This window comes from Chrysochloris asiatica, unplaced genomic scaffold (genome assembly GCF_000296735.1).
Source record: "Chrysochloris asiatica unplaced genomic scaffold, ChrAsi1.0 scaffold00268, whole genome shotgun sequence".
Taxonomy (NCBI): Eukaryota; Metazoa; Chordata; class Mammalia; order Afrosoricida; family Chrysochloridae; genus Chrysochloris; species Chrysochloris asiatica.
This window is the reverse complement of record NW_006408786.1, coordinates 1,968,721-1,982,999: the sequence shown is the minus strand read 5'-3', so window position 1 is coordinate 1,982,999 and position 14,279 is coordinate 1,968,721. Positions and strand designations below refer to the sequence as shown.

At 54.5% G+C, this 14,279-nt stretch overlaps 1 protein-coding gene across 2 annotated transcripts; it reads left to right on the top strand.

Moving 5' to 3' along the window:
• Nucleotides 1-36: 36 nt before the first annotated feature.
• On the top strand, nucleotides 37-14,227 carry PRKACA (protein kinase, cAMP-dependent, catalytic, alpha). 2 transcript variants are annotated; one of them, XM_006874283.1, is made up of 10 exons: nucleotides 37-82; nucleotides 7,677-7,738; nucleotides 8,174-8,302; nucleotides 10,016-10,114; nucleotides 10,954-11,036; nucleotides 11,413-11,539; nucleotides 11,626-11,721; nucleotides 11,814-11,936; nucleotides 13,495-13,659; nucleotides 14,050-14,175. In XM_006874283.1, the coding sequence occupies exons 1-10, from the start codon at nucleotides 37-39 to the stop codon at nucleotides 14,173-14,175; spliced, it is 1,056 nt and encodes a 351-aa protein (XP_006874345.1). The 2 variants fall into 2 exon arrangements, with proteins under 2 accessions (XP_006874345.1, XP_006874346.1); XM_006874284.1 differs by lacking the exon at nucleotides 37-82 and adding an exon at nucleotides 3,365-3,447 and having other exon boundaries at nucleotides 14,050-14,227.
• The last annotated feature ends 52 nt before the right edge of the window (nucleotides 14,228-14,279 follow it).

Genomic DNA, 14,279 nt, shown 5'->3' with positions numbered 1-14,279 from the left:
GCAGCTCCGGGACCGGCCCGGGCCGCCGCCGCCGCGATGGGCAACGCCGCCGCCGCCAAGAAGGGCAGCGAGCAGGAGAGCGGTGAGTGCCCGGGCCGTGACCCCGATCCCGGACCCGCGCTGCCAGCCCCCTTCTTGTCCATCACCGCATGGCCCCTCCCCCACGCGCCCCCCCATTCTTCGCTGCTTACCCCCAGTTCCCCTAGGCTGGGACCCTGGGGCCCGCAGAAGACCCCCCCGCATAGGGGCACCCCTGCCAAAGTCTGCTCCCACTGCAAAAGCATTGTCCCTACCCCAGCTGTCACTACTAGCCATAGCACGTCAGATCGCTGGGGCCTCACATGGAGCTCCGTCACCACCTGGCCCCTCTCCCCAAATTCTGACACCCCCAACTTCTTCACTTGCCTCTCACGTAGATGGGCCCCACTGCCAGACCCTGACCTAGGGTTCTGGCAGACTGTGAGTACTCAGGGGTCTGTCTCCACCCCGGAGGGACCTTGGCCACTTGGTGACCACACCCCTCCCCCCTCTAGCCCCCGCCATCTTTCTCTTGCCCTTACCCTCCTCACTTTATCCCAGCCCCCTGCCACCCTTGAGCATTTCCTCTCCTTTCCGCCTCCCCCCACCAAGCCACCTCCAGCGTTGTTTTTTTCTTCAGTGTCACTTGGCATGGGGAACAGAGTTTTTCTGGGTCCCTCTGCTGCTCTGTCGTTCTGTCACTCTCTGCCACTCTATTCCCCGCTCCAAGTAAGCGTGTGCCCCTGGCTGGGAGAGTAGACTGTTTTTGAAGCTAGGGAACCGCTTCAGTGCTTCCAAAGCCAAATTTGAGTCGGTCTTCCTGGGATTCATTGCGTCCTCTCTCCCTGGGGGTGGGGTGGGGGTGAAGGCAGCGTCAGAGTTCCTCCCCTCCCCTGCTGGGCTGCTGCGGAGCTCCAGGCTCCTGGAGGGCCCCTCAATAAATGGTTGTTTCACAACTGAGGCTCCCGTCATTCACCAGGTCCCCTGGGCTGCTTCACCCGTTCCTGGCGCTGGATGGAAAGTAGGGGGTGAAGAGTGACTGGGTTTAGCAAGGACTTGAGCTGGGATGGTGAGAAAGGGGATAGGGGGCAATTGGGGAGAGTACTGGGTGACACCTAGTGACTTGCTTTGCTAAGGAACAGACAGATTCTCGTCATTCCTGAGGCCCAGCCCTTCAGAGGCCTGTTTCTTGCCCTCGAGTTGTGCTGGTCTCTTTGCCGGTCAGAGAAAGATTGAGCTTCTGGAACTGCTTTCAAAAATGTCCTCGAGCCCCTTCCCAGTTCCCCTAGCTCCTGGCGTGAAGCTAGACCCCCACCTGACAGTCCCTTCCAGTTATTCAGAAATAGAACTGAGAAGGGAGCCGGTGTCCAAGTAAGCCTTCCCTAGTTCCTGCTTTCAAACATCAGCGTCTGTGCCCCCTGAATACCTCCTTTCAGAAAGACCTGGGCCTGCAAGGTAGGGAAACCTATACCCATATGGTTCAAAAACAGAACTCGGAAGAGCCAAACAGCCACAGGGAGGCCTGACATGTCACCGATGGGCGGGGGACCAGGAGGCAAGTGCCTGTAGTTGAGCGCTTGATGACAGAAGAGCAGGTGGGTAGTCTCCAAAAAAGGTCTGGGCCTGAGTGTGGAGGGGACTGGGGAGAGGGGGAGGGGCTGGCCCCCAGCAGGTGAGGCTGCTGAGAGGTGGCAGGTGGAGGCAGGCAGCTATATATTGCCTTGACTTGGTTGAAAGTTGGGAAGATGACATAGTCCTGGAAAACCTTCAAGGCGTACCAAGTGCATGCTGTGGGGGTGGGGAGGTGGAAAGCCACACAGGGAAAAGGATCCCCAAAAGGCCCCGGAAGGAAGCGCTAATTCTCAGAGCACAGACCAGAAGACACCCAGGAATGGCCTGTCACAATGGAATTGAGCCACTATGGATTGAGCATCTAGTGTGTACCTGGCTCAGTGGTCTCCATAGGTCTCTCTGCTCGTGGGATATCATAATTCAAGATTATCCGAATTTTCCAAATGGGTTTGCTGAGTCTGACACAGATGATGTCACAGGGGCAGGATTCACATCCAGCTACCCTATATTGTTGTTAAGTGCCGTAGAATCGGTTCCGACCCATAGCGACCCTGTATAGGGTTTCCAAGCAGCAGCTGGTGAGCTTGAACCGCCGACCTTGCAGTTCAACCGGCTTTGCAGTCTGGCGTATTAACCCACGGCGCCACACCAGGACTCCCTAATTATCCAATGCAGACATTATCAAGCTTCCTTCCTACCTGATGTTTGCTCTGGTCAATTATTATTGTTTTTGCTCTAGTTACGTATATACGTTCTTAATTTAAAATCATAAAAACTGGACTCACTTTGGTTCGGGTGTAAATTCTGACCCTGTCCTGAGCAATTGAATAAATGGAGTCGTGGTCTTGCAGGACCCGTTATATTCTTTCTGATATATTCCCGGAGAAGAGAATAGGATGAGGAAGGAGACTCCTTTTTGCTTGAAAGCTCTGAAACCCAGAGGATGGAGTTAGACTAAATTTGCCCTCTTCTGATGGGGCGGGGCAGGGGCAGTAGCCACGCTAGCCTGCAGGGGGCACCTGAATTTCATTGGCCACCCACTGGCCCAACCAGGGTAAGGACCAGGGTAAGGAAAATCTCTGAGCTTCCTGAGGTACCAGTTAAGCATCCCGAAGTCCTCCTGTGCCCGCATCTCCATGCCAGGGCAGGACAGGGTCTGCCTTATCCTATGAGGGTGAGGATCTAGAATGAGCTTTGGGGTGGGTTGGGAAATTTGCACCCAAAGATGCCACACCATTGATGGGGCATGAAAGCAGAGAAAAAAAGTCCAAAGCACCGGGCTTGGAGGAATTGAGATAGGGTAGCTGTCCCAGGAGCTCCCAAGGGCAGTAGCCAAGTGGGATTTCAAGCCTCGGGGTTGACCCTGGCAGAAGACCGCACTGGGAGCTAGCCTTGAGGAAAGGAGCAAAGTTAGGAGAAACCCCACAAATACTCCCAAGCCCTATCGATATCAGCCCTAAGAGTAAAAACCTCCCCCAGTAAGTTTCTGGACAGAACGCGGAGAGAACAGCCGACCTCTAACAGCCTACAGCAGCCAAAGAGGACCAAACACCTGAGCATTGGCAGTTGTACGGGTGCCCAAGAGGGTCCTGCCAAGGCAGCTTTTTCTTAGCTCAATTTGGCTACAGTAACCCCAAGGGGTCTATTTTCCCCTCCCGACCCCATTGTCTTCCAGCATGGTTTCTTTTGTTGTCCCTACCCACAACTCCCTGATGCCCCCTATAGGCAGGGCTAGTGGTGTTGGGGGGGGAGCACCCCCACGGGTGTGTAGTATGCAGGTTTCTTGAGCCTTCCCAGCCACCGTAGTCGTGGTGCCTTGAGAGAAAGACTGAGTGATGGCTTCCAACCCCACGGATGGTGAGGCTGACTCCTGTTGCTATAGCAACTTCCCAGGCACTCCCTGCTCCCAAAGCCAGGGAAGGGCAACAGTTGGACTTGAGGAGTGGGCTGAGAGGAGTCGGTGGATTCCCTCTCCCCCAGAAACTCCTCTTATACCAATATTTTGGGGCTGTGAGGTCTGGGGAGAGCAGGGGGATACTCTGGGAGGCCTAGTTCAATCAAGGGAGGGATGGCTCACTCAGAGTGGGGTTCCAGCTCAGATTGGAGCATGGTGTAGCCCAGTAAGATCAGCTCTGGTGTGTTAGTCCAACTATTGTTGGAGTCCATCTCCGAATTGGGGTTGGGCCACTGCCGTGTTGGACTTCAGATCAGAGTGGTGCTTGGTCTAATCCAGGGCTGTGGTTTACCTCGGACCGGGATTCTCCAGTGTTGGAGTCCAGCTCAAATTTGGTTGGTTCAACCCAGAGCAGGGGTTCCTGGCTAGACTGAGTCAGCTAGCGTGCGTTCTAAGGCTCCCAGGACATGCAAATTTCAGAGTTTGGAGGGTCCTGAGATTACTGTCTGGGGGTCTGAGACTGTACTCTTTCCTTCCCCATTTGGGCAACCTGCTGCTGCAACTCCCCACTCCCAGCCAGATTCCTAGATGCCGGTCTCCTGCTGGGGCCTTGGTTTTTCTAGGGGTGATTGGGGTTTCCTCTCTAAGCCTATGGAGTCAGGGCCAGGGTGGAGGTTGGGGGCGGGGTGGGGGGTGCAAGCAGAGAGGTAGGCTCGACAGGCACACAGCTGGCTAGGTTTCCCTTCTCTCCCACTTCCTGTTGCCAGCAGGGACCATGGGTGCCAGGCACTCATGGAGGGGTTGCCACTGACCCTCAACTTTCCGTATCTGGAAAGAAGGAAGAAGATGGTCAAGGCTACCTTCCCCTCCCCTCTCCTTCTCCCCACTCTCCCGGGTTAGCCTTTCATTTCCGGTTTGGACTTTCATGACTGAGAGCAGAGCCAAGCACAGGGCAAGGTTTGACAGAGGCCAAGGACATCCCAGGATGCCTTTCCCCTCTCCGCCCCCACAGAGGATGAAGACAGAGAGCCAGATGTACCCGTTTCTCTCTCAGAGGGATCTCAGGGAGATGAATGGAGGTGGCCCTTGGGAGGTGCACCCCCTCCCTTTTGCTCCAGCTGTACTTTCAGCTAAGTCACAGAATGCTGGGGCCTCTTAACTCCTTCTCCCCTGCCCAGTGGACACTGCCCTGGCCCCGTCAGGGACCATACTCATCCTCTGGGCAATCTGACACTCACTGAGGAAGGCAGGACTTGGCATCTTCAGAGCGCCCAAGTCCCTGGAACAGGAAGTTAGCTTTAGCATCCCGCCCAGGGGCAGGCTGGCTGGCCAAGAGGGACTCTTCTCAAGAGAATCTTCCTACCACCTCCTGCCAAGGAGGGACTCCAGACCTTGGCCAGCTGGGAGCAGGTACCTTTAAATGCTTCCGTGGCAACCAGCTCCTCCTGTCCCCAAGGCCCTCCCAAGAAACAGGCTCTAAGGCTCTGGTTTTCCAATTCCCCTGCAAAGGGAAGAGGCCAGGGAAAACCCAGCCAGGGTGGGTAGTGAGGGACTAGGATGGATCTGGGGTCAGACAGGGCTGGGGACTCAGAGACCACCTTCCAGCTGTGGCTGCAGCTCTTCCTCTGGGCCCACTTGGCAGTCCGTTTCCTGGGCTACGTGCGTCAAGCCCTCTGGGGGCCCAAGCCACAGACAGCACCCTGAGCATCCCTGGCTGGGGGCTGATGGGCCCCAGATCATCCCATCCCACCCCCATCCCACCCTCTGCAAGAAGAGACGGGAAGCAGAGGTGAGTGTGTGGGCTCCTTACTCCTCCCACCCCCACCCCCAGTGATCCCTCTTTATCTGCTGGCTCTTCCTGGCACTGTCTTCCGCTCCCCCACCCCTCCCTCTAGTCTTCTAACAAGTTGATAGCCTTGAGAGCACACCCTGAGCCCTCTGTGCTTTGAAGACCGGAGGACAGTTTTGCTAGGGAGCAAGGAATCCTGGGGTGGTGCTGTGGGTTAATGTGCCAGACAGCAAAGCCGTTTGAACTGCAAGGTCGGCGGTTCAAGCTCACCAGCTGCTCCTTGGAAACCCTATACCGGGTCAGTATGGGTCGGCACCAACTCAACGGCACTTCACAACAACAAGGGCCCTTTGGAGCCCCTCAGTGGGGCGACAGAAGACAACTAGGGTCATGCCCACTAAGCCAGGTGCATTTGGAGAACAGGAAGACGCAGGACTCATTCCTCCCCTTTCTCACTACTCTCTCCCATCTTGTTTGGGTGATGGTAGATCCTGGGAAGATACCCTCTCCTTTCTACTTCCATCCTCAATCTGGCCGTGAGTCTGTTTGGGGGTTCTGAGGGAGGGGTATGTGCTGAAAAGGCTTTGCTGGTGAAAGCATTGAAGGTGGTTCAGTCCCCAGGTGCAGAGAGGTCTCTTGGCCCATTGATGGCCTTGCCAGGCACAAACCTGGGACTCCTGGCCACTCAGGACCCAGGTCATTCTGCAGGGTTCTCATGGCCAGCAGTACACCTCCATCTGCCGCTCTCCCTGCCCCACAGCGAGCACTAGGGACAGAGGGAGAGCCTCCGGTACAGTGGAGGCAGTGGTGATGGATAGATGTACAGGGCCAAAGTGTCAGTATGCAGGCCTGATGTAGAAATGGTGCCTAGAACATGGGGGGCCGAGAGCAATGCTGCCAATAGCACCCCTGACGTAACCAGCACCAGAACTGCCGACTCAATCAGTAGGGGCATGGTTAATCTCATAGGCCAGCAAGGCCTTTAGCATCTGCCTTTCTTCTTAGAGCCTCAGTCTTCTCTCCTATCCAATGGGAATAATAGCAGGGCCCTGTTGTGATGCTGTAGGATAAGCACGGGACTCCTAACCACAAAGTCATTGGTCAAACCCACCCGCCGCTCCTTGGAACTCTATGCAGGGTCACTCTGAGTCAGAACCGACTTGACAGCACTTCACCACCACCACCTCCCAGTAGGGTCAGAATTAGCACCCATAGCACTGGGCTTGGGACCAACAAATTGGTGGTGGGTACATACCTGTGCCCATAACACAAGACCCCAACAGGCTGGCCATTTGAGATTTGATCCTTTGGCCTACCTCCACATGTAGTTTATACCTCTATCTTTAAAAGACACTTAAAAGTAAAACTGATAAGTGAAGGCTTATTTATATAGCATTAACCTGTGGCGACCATCACTCAGTGCTCTCTACAAAGAGCTCATTTACTTCTCACAACCACTTTTCAGGGTCATTCCTGTTATTGTCCCATTTCACAGATGAGAAAAACTGAGGCCCAGAGAGGCGATGTTAGTTGCCTGAAAGTTTCAGAGCTCATCAGGGATCAGGCTAGGATCTAAGCATGATCTCATCCCAGAGACTGGGCCCTCCTTACTCACTACTGGGCTGCTTCTCAGCGTTGGCGAGAATAGCTGCTTTTCCAGCCTCAGTTTCCTGGGTTGTTGAGTGGAAAGAATGGGCAAAAGGTTAGCAGGCAAAACAAATGAGATTGTGTAGATGAAGCAGCCAGCCAAACCAGTGAAAGAACGTCTTGGAGGTGAATGGAAGGGTGATGGTGGCCTTGGGGTGCTATAGGATCCCTGGGGGCAGGTATCAGTCAGGGCTCTGTGGTAGTGGCTGCCTTTGAACCAGCTTTGAGACAAGGGCCCTGCCATTGGCAAAGGCCAGCTGGGGGCCAGGGTGACAGCTGAGCCCCCCAAGGACGCATGCTACCCGAGCCCTGGAGGCCTCTACCCCAGGCCCAGCCTCCCCAGAGAAGGGGCTGGAGGCGCAGCCAAATCCCTGGGCTATAAATATCTTGGTTGGCGTCTTCTCTGACCGTGGAATGTCCATCAGAACTGGGGCAAATGGGGGTGGGCTGGCATGGCCGCTGTTCTCTGTCCCCCTGGAGTGACCCCTGAGTTGTGCTGTACCCCTTTCTTGGATGGAATTTGAGGCCAGATCCTATCTCCTTATAGTGGGGAGGGGGAGCCAGCCTCAGCCTAGATCAAGGTCTCCTCAAGCACAGGCTCAGCCAGGGTACCCCAGAGGCAATGGGGAAAACTCAGGCTCTGGACAAGGTGACTATCCCTCACTTTCCCCACGTGGGGTGGTTCCCCCTGAAATAGCCTGGGCCTGCCCTTGCTAAGTAGGGTCTCCATCTAACTCTCCTCTCTCTCTATTTCAGTGAAAGAGTTCTTAGCCAAAGCCAAAGAAGATTTTCTTAAAAAATGGGAAAATCCTGCCCAGGTAAACCTCCAGTGCAGAACCCTGGGAGAGACCAGCTGCTGGGCCCGGGCCCCCTGACTGCGTCCCTGCCACAAGGCTAGAGCTTCAGGGCCCCCAGGGAGGACTTTACACCCCATGAAGGCTCCCAGGCAAAGGCACCCGGTTACCCACGGCCAGTCTCCCCCACCCGGCTGCCCCCTCCCTGCTGGTGTCCCCTGCCCCCCACGCAGCTGCCAACAGCTCCTGGGCCCCAGGCCAGGGCCGGATCTGGCCCCTGCCACCAGCCTTGAGGAATGCGCCCTCCGCCATCTTGTAGTTCTGCCCTTGTCTTCACCCCCCTTAGGCCACCCACTGCCCAGGGCCCCCCTCTACCGGTAGCAAAAGGGATGCCCAGTCCTGAATCCAGCAGGCTTCAGAGCAAGTGGTCCCTGACTCTCCCAACCCCTCCTCCCACAGAATACAGCCAATTTGGATCAGTTTGAACGAATCAAGACCCTGGGCACAGGCTCCTTCGGGCGGGTGATGTTGGTGAGGCACAAGGACATTGGGAACCACTATGCCATGAAGATCCTCGACAAACAGAAGGTGAGCCAGCCACCAGGCTTTCACCCCAGATGTACCTACCACCTGCCCACCCAGCTGCCAGCTGCCCACTTGCAATGCTCTGACTGCCCTCTTACTTGCCCTTTCTCTCTCGAGTTCTTATAATGTACCAGGCCCAAAGACCAGAAGGAACGGTGCTGCCCTCACACAGCTTCCTGTCCAGGCCAACAACCCATGTGAAACCAAGTTCTGGGGCCTGGGTCAGATAGTGCCTGGCCAGGGCCCAGAGTTAGGAGCCCACACACTGAGCCAGTATTTAGGTTAGGAGTGTTCACCGGGACATTCGTTCTTTCCACAAATATTTTTGAGACCCTGCCCTACACCATTCTGAAAGTACAACCAGGATGTTGAGACTTCATCTCTCATACTTTGCACATGTTATCAGAAGGGACTAGTTCCTGGAGACATCATGCTTGGTAAAGCGGAGAGTTAATGAAAAAGAAGATGCCCAACGAGATGGATTGGCACAATGGCAGCAGCAATGGGCTCAAACATCAACAATTGTGAGGATGGCACAGGACCAGGTCGCCTTGAGGTGGAAGTGACGCTACAGTACCTAACAACAAGAAGTCCTATACCAGGCAATATCTAGATCAGTGCTGTCCTGGAGGATGTCAAACTTGAAAATGTCAACATTTAGTCCCATTAAAAAAAAAAGACCGGTGACATTGATGTTGGCAATATGTTTTCATCAAGCCAGTCGATCTAAAATATGATCATTTCAGTCTGTGCCCTCAGTATACCTGTCCTGACTAAGATATTTTACATTCTTCTTTTGATACTTAGCCTTCAAAATAGAGACAGTAGTTGACACAACACATCCCTACTCATCAAAAAGAAAACTTTCATCAAAAAGACGTGAACCAGCCCAGGTTGTCCCAGACCTGTTTGAAAGTTTTCCAATAACAAAATCAAGGGTCCCCTTTTTCATTGTAACTTCAGATACTTAAGACAGTAAGTTCACTTCCCCACATTTCAAGTGCTCGGTGGCCACACGTGGCTCCTTGTGACTCTTGGGCAGTGCAGGTATAGACACAGAGTGTATCTGTGAACAAAGTAGATCAAAACCCACAGCACAGTGGTTTAAAGCCACGAGGGCCAAGCTGCCTGTGTGCAGCAACAACTTGCTGTTGACTGGCAACATGGCCTTGGGCAGGTCATCTCACCGCTTTGCGTCTGTGCTTGCACCCTAGTGTGTTTATAGTGTGCTCTGTGCAGGGCACCTGTGACGTTCTGTGAGCGGTGTGAGGTTCATGCTGTGTGCTGTTGGGGGCCCACTGAAGACTGGAGGAATTAGCCCAAGGTCCCAGTGGGTGCCTGGGATGCACTAGACCTGGGGGAGGTTGCCTGTCGACAACCCACTCCTTGGGCTACTACTCTACCTTAGGCTACTCCTTTGCCCCTTCCTCCAGAAAGCCTTTTCTGACCACCACTCCCACTACCAGCTGGGCCAGGCTCCTTATATGGGCTCCCACCAGCCCCTTTGGGCTGAGGCTGAGTGACTCATATCCTGCCCAGGACTGCACGTGTCGTGCCGTCTGACAGGGTACCTTTTCCTTCTTGTGTGCCCTCAGCACCCAGCCCAGCATTGGGTGGGTTGAAGTTCCTCAGAAAATTCCAACCAAAGGCACTGGTGTGGCCCCAGAACCCCATCTCACCCTCCCTCCTCTTCTCTGGCCTCCCCCCACTTCACAGGTGGTGAAGCTGAAACAGATTGAGCATACTCTGAATGAAAAGCGCATCCTGCAAGCGGTTAGCTTTCCGTTCCTCGTCAAACTCGAGTTCTCCTTCAAGGTGGGTTCACACAGCAGCAGGTTCAGAGGCACCGTGGTGGGGCTCCAGGTGTTGAGGCTGGCAGGAGCATGGAGAGGGAAACCACTCTGGGGCAAGGGAGCTGTTTGACATGACTTGGTTCCCAAAGTTGGGGCTGGGGCTGAGGACCTTCTGAGGACAGTCTAAGGAAGGGGAAGAAGGAGACCCCTGAAGGAGCAGGGCTGGGGGTCATGTTCCAGCTTACCTTGGACGAGTCACCTAACCTTGGTAGCATCACTCAGAATCACCACTCCATTTACAGCAGGAATCTAGCATGGCCAGACAGCCAGGGTTCAAATCCTGGCCGTGGGACCTTGGTCAACAGGTGTCACTGCCCTGAGCCTCATTTTCCTCATCTGTACAATGGGGATGATAGCAGTCACCACCTGGTGGGGCTGTCATGAGCACCCTGCATGAACTATTTTGGGTGGTGTACAGAGCTGGCGTCACAAGCACCCAACACTCAGGAGAGCCTGACTTGGTCTCAAGTGCTACTGCCAACATCTCAAGGATCCTACTTGCATTTTGCAAATCTGAGTCCCATTTTACAGATGACAAAGCTGACCCGAGGGCCTCACTCCAGACATGAGTCCACCCTCCAGCCAGGGCACTTGGCCAGGTGCTTTGCCCACCTCTGTGTGACTCTCCCTCCCTCCCTCCCCTGGTCACAGTAAGGTCCCAGCTGTTCCCTTTCCTCATGGGGAGATGAACTTGGACATGCCAGCCAGTGAGTCTGGCACTGGTCCCCTAAGTCGGAACTGTTGTCAATGTCTTTATCTCTGAGCCCCCACGGAGCTCTGACCAGCCACTGCTTCCTGCAGGACAACTCCAACTTATACATGGTCATGGAGTACGTGCCTGGTGGCGAGATGTTCTCACACCTACGGCGGATTGGAAGATTCAGGTGAGCAGCTGCTTTGGCCCTTCCAGGCCCTGGCCACAGCAGCCTGACCCAGGCCATAGTCATGTTGTACCACCAAATCTCTGGAGGTACCAGGGGCCCTGGCTGGCCTGCATGGGGCAGTAGCCTCTCTAGATGCTTGTGGGTTTTCATTTCTCTGTGATGAGGCATCTGTCACATTTCAGCTGCCACAAAACTAAATACACACACATAAAACAAGGTGATCTAGACATCACAACTTTAGGTGGTACTTTCTGTCGGTGGACAAGGCATCTTGGGATGTGTGTGCCAACCCACATACTGGATGGCTGTTGAGGGGCAGGTCCTGGCTGGCTGTGGTCACTGGCACTCACCCATTCCTTCCTGTTTGCCCTACTAGCGAGCCCCACGCCCGCTTCTACGCAGCACAGATTGTCCTGACCTTCGAGTACCTGCACTCGCTTGATCTCATCTACCGGGACCTGAAGCCGGAGAACCTCCTTATAGATCAACAGGGCTACATTCAGGTGCCCGCTGGGCTGGGCGAGGGAAACCCCAGCGCCCATAGCCTGCACCATCTGTCTCCGCCAACTGCCTGTTCTTGTGCCTGCAGGTGACAGACTTCGGTTTCGCCAAGCGTGTCAAAGGCCGCACCTGGACCTTGTGTGGGACCCCCGAGTACCTGGCCCCAGAGATTATCCTAAGCAAAGTAGGTGCTTCTACAGCACCCTCCCCTCACCACTGTCTGCCCACATCCCTCCTGGCCTCCTCCCCCTGACCCCCTGCCACCTCTCACTCCAGGGCTACAACAAGGCTGTGGACTGGTGGGCCCTGGGGGTCCTCATCTATGAGATGGCAGCCGGCTACCCGCCCTTCTTCGCTGACCAGCCTATCCAGATCTATGAGAAAATTGTCTCCGGGAAGGTGAGGCTGGATGTGGATACTAGGCAACCCCCAAACCCCAGTGGCAGTCTTCTGCCCCCCGCAGCCTGCACTCCTTTCCATCGAGCCCCCAGGCGGCACTGGAACAGGCTGAGACATTGCTAGCACCAAGCACAGGTTCCCTTTCCAGCCTCGGACCCTGGGTCGTAACCCCAGGGCTTCCAAATCCCAAGTCTTCTGGAGCACTTGGGTGCAGAGCCTGGCCTGCCCTGTGCTCCTCTTGTCTGTAGTTGTCCTCTGTAGTGTGTGTTCTCAGAAGTTCCCTTACCCAAACACAGACTGCCTGGCCCCAAGGCTTCTGGTAAGTTAGGGCAGGTGGAATGGTCAGGGTTTGCATTTGGGGAATGCGTTCAGTGGCACTAGATAAACCCCCTTCAGTCTTCAGCCCCTTGCTCTGTGGCAGCGGTACCCCTAGAGAAAGGAGGAGGTGGAGGCTCCATGAGGGGATGAGTCTTACCTGAAATCACACCGTGGTGAGTGGAGAGGCAGAGGGCCCCACCTCTGCCTTCAGCTCACCGCCTACCTGCGACACCTTTACACAGGCGCTGCTCATTGCCCAGAGTCACCTCAGAATGGTGGGAGTCGTTCCCAGCTCAGTCTGGATGGACAGGAGGCCCAGCTTCGAGTCTAGCTCTGCCACTTGCTGGCTGTGAAACCTTGTGAAGCCCCCTCGGAGCCTCACCCTCCCCACCTGGGAAAAGGCCAATCACACCTACCTCTCAGGGCGAATGGGAAAAGTAACCACTGGCTAGGGGGGGGGTACTCTGTGCTGGGCACATAGGGAATGTCACTAGAAGGGAAAGATGAGTGGCCTGCCACAAGACAGAAGAGACATCACCAAGAAAAACAGCCCAGGGGGTGGGGCATAGAAAGTTCCAAGGCAGAGGATATGACCCACAGCTCTCTCTGTAGCATTTTACAGTGTCCCTACCCTGGGAGAGCTGCCCCGGCCATGGAGGCAGATGGACTTGAGGTCGGTACTGGTAGCTGTAGATCTCTGCTCAGCTGCAAGGCTATGGGCTCAAAGAGATGGAGAAAATTTCTGGAAGAAAGTTGACCTAAACCCTAAAGAATGGAAGAGCCTTAGCTAAGTGTCTGTATTTCAGAAGCTCACAAGGCTGCTTAGGAAACACTGGCCAGGAATGCAGGCTCTGGAATCCACCAGACTTGTGATGGAATTGCCCTTACCAGCTCCTCTGTGTGACCTTGGGCAAGCCATTTAGCCCATTTGAGCCTCAGTTTCCTAATGTAATAATGGGTGTCATCGTAGAACAGTGGTTCTCTCTCCAGCAGGACCAACACCAGTAGGGAACTTATCAGAAATGCAGATCCTCAGGCCCCAACCAGCCCTCCTGTATCAGGTTTTCCAGAGGTAGCCCAGCAAATTGTGTTTTAACAGGGGATTTTGCTGAGGGTTCTCTACCAGATAAGGTTATCCTATGAAGGCAGGCTCCTGGGCTCCCCGAAGCTCCAGACTAGCTCCCCATAAAACAGAAAAGAATCCCTTGACTGACCCGATCTCTGTCCTTACATCTTCCAGGTGCGATTCCCGTCCCACTTCAGTTCTGACCTGAAGGATCTACTCCGGAACCTCCTACAGGTGGACCTCACCAAACGCTTCGGGAACCTTAAGAACGGAGTCAATGACATCAAGAACCACAAGTGGTTTGCCACGACTGACTGGATTGCCATCTACCAGAGGAAGGTGGGCCTTCCCCCTGGTTGTAGTCTGAAGCCAAGAAGAGTCAAGGGAGGGCAGCTGACAGAAAGGGAAAAGAAATTAAAAACAGGCTTTAGGCTCAGGCTTAGCCCAGAGGAGGTAAGGAAGTAGCTTGGCGCTGTTGTGGGGTATGGGAGCGAGGAGAATAAAGGGGATTCTGGGTTTATTTGGTCACTGTGACCTTAGGCAGAAATTCCCATGTCTAGGCAGTATTTCCTTGTTAGTGAGTTGGGCTGTTAGAGGGGTCCGCACCTAATGTTAAGCACAGGCCTGGGTCAGAGTAAATATCGCACGAAATTAGGCCACTCACATTTATTGTAGTAATTATGATTATGTTGATTAATGAGATCTGGGTGGTTCTTGATCTCTTCCCAGGTGGAAGCTCCCTTCATACCAAAGTTTAAAGGCCCTGGAGACACAAGTAACTTTGATGACTATGAGGAGGAAGAGATTCGGGTCTCCATCAATGAGAAGTGTGGCAAGGAGTTTTCTGAGTTTTAGGGGTGTGCCTGTGCCCCATGGGTTTTCTTTCTTTTTTTTTTGGTGGGGGTGGGTGGGAGGGTTGAATTGAACAGCCAGAGGGCCCCAGAGTTCATTGCATCTAA

Coding starts and splice junctions, on each gene's coding strand:
- PRKACA (XM_006874283.1), top strand. CDS start 37: ATGGGCAACGCCGCCGCCGCCAAGAAGGGCAGCGAGCAGGAGAGCG. Junction 7,739..8,173: donor AATGGGAAAATCCTGCCCAG/GTAAACCTCCAG, acceptor CTCCTCCCACAG/AATACAGCCAATTTGGATCA. Junction 11,937..13,494: donor AGAAAATTGTCTCCGGGAAG/GTGAGGCTGGAT, acceptor TACATCTTCCAG/GTGCGATTCCCGTCCCACTT.